We start from the raw sequence: 6,000 nt of genomic DNA on the forward strand, positions 1-6,000 counted from the left end.
CCTCATTGCCTCGTAACATCACCTACAGTCTCATCATGTATATTATGGCAGTTATACTTGTTTATTAACCTCTGTCATACATGTGCTTTCATTCATCATTAATTCCTCCACACAGGACATACAATTAATGGTCGCAATTGTCATTGAATTTGAAGTGTTTTATTCAAATGTTGTAGTGTTTAAAGTTAAATCTGATCAGATAGAAAAGCAAGGGGGAACACACAGTTTAAAAACTCTTTAACACGCACACACTGTGCACTTTAACATGCACTTATGTCCGAGGTAGCGAAACGACAACGTACGTTTAGACAAACGGAAATATTGCATTTTCAATAAGAGGTGGGTGGCTCTGAAAAGAGCCTTTGTGGGGTTTGTCGAAGAGGCTAAATAATTTACTTCTTGGCAGCCTTCTCGGTCTTCTTGGGCAGAAGGACAGCCTGGATGTTGGGCAGCACACCACCCTGGGCGATAGTCACTCCTCCCAGCAGTTTGTTGAGCTCCTCATCGTTACGCACGGCCAGTTGCAGATGACGGGGGATAATACGACTCTTCTTGTTGTCACGGGCAGCGTTTCCAGCCAACTCCAAGATCTCAGCGGTCAGATATTCCAGCACAGCGGCCAGATAAACCGGAGCACCGGCTCCAACACGATGAGCATAGTTGCCTTTACGCAGCAGTCTGTGGACACGACCCACGGGGAACTGAAGCCCGGCGCGAGAGGAGCGAGTCTTGGCCTTAGCTCTGGCCTTTCCTCCAGTCTTGCCTCTTCCAGACATGTTTAATATTCTATTACGTTAAACGAGTTAGAAAATGAAATGCAGTGAGTTGGAGAGTAACCTTTTATAGCCAGGCTTGTGTTTTCTCACCCAATCAGGAAAGATGTTTTGTTGGCGGTTTTTCCAAAAGACCAGTCCTCCAATAATCGTGTGAGATGTAGGCGGAGTAACGAACTCCCAGAGTTGAGACCAATCAGCAACGACTGCGCCTCCGCGTTAGTATGGGCAGACTTTCGTCACACCAGCGTATTATTCTTGTTGAAGTGAAGACTAAAACATAGTTTCTCATAATGGCCAGAACTAACTAACAGGACTGATCTAATAGTTATCGATTACACTGCTGACAAGTAATACATATGACCATAATATATGGTTAAAAATAAATACAATCCGAACTATCATGTTTGCTCCTTGTCTGGAGTCCATTTGGGTTAAGCCTGCATGCTTTCCCCATTTCCAAAATGGTTTTCGTCAGTGTGGTCTGGTACTGTCCATGGTGCTGAAATAGGTTAGCGCCCTTTAGATTTCCAGTGCCTACAAGTAACGAATCCACGCTTCCAAACAAAAAAAAAATATTTTATTTTTTCCTTTAGGGATTTACATACCTGTATACTATATCTGTACATATTCCTTTCCTACTCTTACTGATTACCCTGCTTGCCAGTATGTACCATAGTGTCTTTATAGCTGTATCACTGTACATATTAATACTACAACTTTGTACAGTACATACATCTGCTTAGCACTATTACTCAGTTGTACTCATATTTTATAGCGAGTTTATTCACCTGTATACATAGCATATTACTATATTGCATTTAACTGTTATATTTGCACTATAGTTTGATGCCTTCTTTACATTGTACTGTAATTGCATTGTATGATGTCAATAGATTTGAATCTAATATATTACTTAAAAAGTGTTGTACGAATAATCTTGAGGCATATCAATTAAATTTTAATTATTCACATGTTCAGGAAGCCCCGCCGAGATGAGACTAGTGTACTTGTCACTGAAACGTCTTTCACTTTAGTCTTCACACTATTAAAATCACCATCAGTTATTAAGTTTTACATATATGTACACACTGTAGTTACACAATTCCAATGCAGGAATTACCTAGCAACGTCAGAAACCGTAGGCATTGCATCAGTGACTGGATTAAATTAAATGCTAAAACAACAAATTCAGTGCTATGCCTGAGACAACTCAGTTTAATACTTTTCACAAATATACGTATGTAGAGAGTGTGCTCATTCAGTGATAAGGTGGGTGGCTCTGAAAAGAGCCTTTGGGTTTTAGTTAGAGTTGAATAGAAGTCTAGCCGCCGAAGCCGTACAGAGTGCGTCCCTGTCTCTTCAGAGCATAGACCACATCCATGGCGGTCACGGTCTTTCTCTTGGCGTGTTCGGTGTAGGTGACGGCATCACGGATCACATTCTCCAGGAAGACCTTGAGAACACCACGAGTCTCCTCGTAGATTAGACCGGAGATACGCTTCACTCCGCCACGACGAGCCAGACGACGGATAGCGGGTTTGGTGATTCCCTGGATGTTATCACGAAGCACTTTGCGGTGACGCTTAGCGCCTCCTTTACCAAGTCCCTTACCACCCTTTCCTCTTCCACTCATTGTAACGTATGTAAGAAAACAAACGAATGCAGCAACTGGCTAACCGCCTGCTTCTTTGAACCCTCTCTGAGGACGTGGTTGAGACCAAGAAGCGCGCAGGGAAATGTGGAGGGAGGGTTTGATTGATTGAAAACTTTATTAACAGATTGCAGAATGGGTAAATTACAGTACAGCTCAATACGGGCATGCAGACCAGAGAAAGACTTTCGTCTTGTTTACATCAGGGTCCCCCATTTTCAATTAATCATAACATATATGACATACACGACATACAGATAGACAGTACCGCTATACATCTATACATTTATGACATACCAGATTTGCAAATGCAGTACTGTTTGTGATACAAAAAGAGTCCAGAAAAGAGAGTATACATTTGACGTAGAAACTGTACATTGGATGAGGTTGGGTAGGTGGGGGACACTGTACAATTGTACAAGCAAAACTGTACATTGGAATATTGACAAAACCATACTTGGTAATTTACTGTACATTGGAGGGGGTTGGGTTAGGACATTTACAGGGGCCAGTTTCGAATTGCAGTCTCCCGTAGGTGTTCTTTGTGAGTGGTTTTGAAAGTGGGTAGTGATTCACATTCCTTTACAATTTTATTTTTATTACAATATTTTCTTTTCTACTTTATTTTTCATTTATTTTAGGTATTGTGCGGTTATATGTAGTCATGTATTGTATGTATGTTTGTGCGTATGTATATAATGTTGTTGAACCTTTAAAAAACCAATAAAAACCATTTAAATAATACCTTGTTGTTGTTGTCCTTATAGTATGCTATGCTGTAATTTTCCCAGAACAAAGCTTCTTTGTGGGTAGTGTACTAATATTTCATAACTGTCCTGTAGCTTCTATCCCCAGGCCATCAGGCTGCTAAACGAACAATAAACACTATGCAACAACCATCAAATGCACACAGCACACACACCCGCACACACTCACTCAAACAAACAACACACTGCAGCACCCACTCTCCACACTTTAGATCACACAAACACACTTTACACTTTATATTTATTGATAAAGGATTTGCACTACAACTCGTACACCTACTGTGAATTGTACCTAAATTGCACCTCGTCCCATTTCTGCCTTGCACTATATAGTATTGTATATTAGTACACTGCACAGTATTGTATATTGTATGGTAACTACGTCTATTCTGCATCGAACATTGTACATATGTCTAAACTGAACACTGTGACCTCGTTTTTTTACTTCTAATTTTACTATGTTATTCTATTTCATACTTATCTTGTCTTGCACAGTCTCTGGAGCGTAACAGTAAGAAGCATTTTGTATAAAAGTATTCTGTACTTCTGTATGACAACTATTAAAGAAACTTGAAACTAGTGGCCGACTCCTTTCAGAAAGCACTGAGCACACTACAGGTAATAGTTCAGACCTCCTTCTTGAGTGTTATAGGGAGAAACATATCTAAATAAGATGAAGAGGGTGGGGTATGCTATTGACCTAAATAATACATCTGTATTTTAGATTTGTTCACTGGAAGAAGACGTATCATCCCCCGTCATCTGCAGCTGGCTGTGCGTAATGAAGAGGAACTAAACTAACTCCGGCGTGTTGCCCAAGAAGACGAATGACTAATTACATGCGCAACATTGACAAGACAAATTAACCAAACCGGTCTGAATACATGCACCGTTTCCATAATGAGAAGAATGAATACTTAAGTATTTATGTTGACGAGGAAATGTGTTGTTTTGTAATCCATTGTAACTAAATGCATCGTTCTGCCGTGGTTTGATTTGATCAGTCCGCTAGACTGAAAGTTTAGCAATATATTGTAACTATAACTATTATAATTATACAATAATTGTGATTCATATCATCCCGCCCTCCGGCTAATTGAAACAGTACCATAGCTGTCATTACGCGGTAACAAATGCACCATGATGGGAGCAATTTATGCATTTCCACTGTATGGATGTGATATGCAGTCTGATCTATATTTTAATTAATCATTAATATGCTTATATACAAATTGGCTTGGGACTCGTTCCCCGTCTGGTTCAAATAACTACAGATCGAAAAATTAAATACATGTTTTGTATAATTAGAAGACCCCTTCCCCTCAATGTAGACTATTACATTAGAATGCATTGTTCCTTCATGGGAAATGGTGGTTGGCTCTTAAAAGAGCCTTTTGATGTGAAATTATGTTCTGCTTGGACGCTTACTTCTTCTTGGGAGCTGCTTTCTTCGCTGCTTTGGGCTTGGCAGCCTTCTTCGCTGGAGCCTTCTTGGGAGCAACAGGCTTTTTCGCCTTCTTTGGGCTCTTGGCTACTACCTTCTTGGGGCTCTTGGCTACTACCTTCTTGGGACTCTTGGCTGCGACCTTCTTGGGACTCTTGGCTGCGACCTTCTTGGGACTCTTGGCTGCGACCTTCTTGGGACTCTTGGCTGCGACCTTCTTGGGACTCTTGGCTGCGACCTTCTTGACTTTCTTGGGAGACTTCTTGGCTGCAACAGCCTTCTTAGCTGCAACAGGCTTCTTAGGCTTTTTGGCGGTGACTGGTTTCTTGGCCGCTGGCTTCTTGGCTTTAACCTCAGCCTTCTTGTTGAGCTTGAAAGAGCCGGAGGCTCCGGTACCCTTGACCTGGACCAGGGTTCCCTTCGTCACCAGACTCTTGATGGCAGTCTTCACACGAGCCTTGTTCTTATCCACGTCGTAGCCACCGGCAGCCAGAGCCTTCTTTACGGCAGCAAGAGACACACCGCTCCTCTCTTTAGAAGCAGACACTGCCTCGACGACCAAGTCACTGACGCTGGGACCTGCTTTCTTGGGTCTGGGAGCTGCCTTCTTCTTGGCAGCCTTAGCCGGAGCGGCGGGAGCTGGAGCTGGGGCGACTTCTGCCATTATTCTCTCGTTCTCTGCTGCGAAACAAAAGCTGAAGTAACTAGGAGTGTCAACAGACTGATAGTGTGGCCGAGGCAGGGGGCTGGTCTTAAACACTGCATGAGAGCCATGTAGACTCAACCAGCCCGGTCCTCCTCTGTACTGTCAAAATGCTCTGTCGCTTGTGTTTTCTCTTCGCATAAAATTGTTAAAATACACAACTATGAATATTGCAGAAATCTAACGCCAAATGGCCCAGCTAGTAGACACATGTCCCGTCAGAATCAAACTATTTTGGAGAAACGTGGTTAATTTGTGGACGCTCCAAAACAATAATGTGTGCCGTCACCACTGTTGTGCAGCTACTTTTTTCTTGTATTTATCTCTTACAATTCTTTAGAGTAAATTATAATCCGACAAAATCTCGTTTTCCAGCGAGCCGAGCTACCTGACAAGGGACTGAAAGAAAGATGAGTCATCTGGGGTGACGCGTTTTGTTTTAAATGGGTGACTTTTCGGTGTTGGTAAACACAGTCTTTTGTTGGTGGTGGCCTGTAGTGGGTGACCTCGACTTCGTTTGAGTAAGTGGAAGATTTAATGTGGCCTATATATGGATTAAAAAAACTGAAATTAGTCCTACCTTTATGAGTATGTACCGTATACAAGAAACATAGCTACATTTAGCTTTTTGTTTACAATACAGGCTTTAAAAGACAACT

At 41.9% G+C, this 6,000-nt stretch overlaps 3 protein-coding genes across 3 annotated transcripts; all 3 read right to left on the reverse strand.

Moving 5' to 3' along the window:
- Positions 1-392: 392 nt before the first annotated feature.
- On the reverse strand, positions 393-776 carry LOC311223190 (histone H2A; the record flags this gene model as incomplete). Its single annotated transcript, XM_084307952.1, has 1 exon — positions 393-776. The coding sequence occupies one exon, from the start codon at positions 774-776 to the stop codon at positions 393-395; it is 384 nt and encodes a 127-aa protein (XP_084164078.1).
- A 1,321-nt stretch (positions 777-2,097) lies between these two features.
- On the reverse strand, positions 2,098-2,409 carry LOC311236604 (histone H4; the record flags this gene model as incomplete). Its single annotated transcript, XM_084324295.1, has 1 exon — positions 2,098-2,409. The coding sequence occupies one exon, from the start codon at positions 2,407-2,409 to the stop codon at positions 2,098-2,100; it is 312 nt and encodes a 103-aa protein (XP_084180421.1).
- Positions 2,410-4,618: 2,209 nt separating this feature from the next.
- Positions 4,619-5,302, reverse strand: LOC311238165 (histone H1.4-like; the record flags this gene model as incomplete). Its single annotated transcript, XM_084326178.1, has 1 exon — positions 4,619-5,302. The coding sequence occupies one exon, from the start codon at positions 5,300-5,302 to the stop codon at positions 4,619-4,621; it is 684 nt and encodes a 227-aa protein (XP_084182304.1).
- Between the last annotated feature and the right edge of the window lie 698 nt (positions 5,303-6,000).

Source organism: Notolepis coatsorum, assembly GCF_963971535.1.
Source record: "Notolepis coatsorum genome assembly, chromosome: 1".
In the NCBI taxonomy this organism is placed as follows: domain Eukaryota; kingdom Metazoa; phylum Chordata; class Actinopteri; order Aulopiformes; family Paralepididae; genus Notolepis; species Notolepis coatsorum.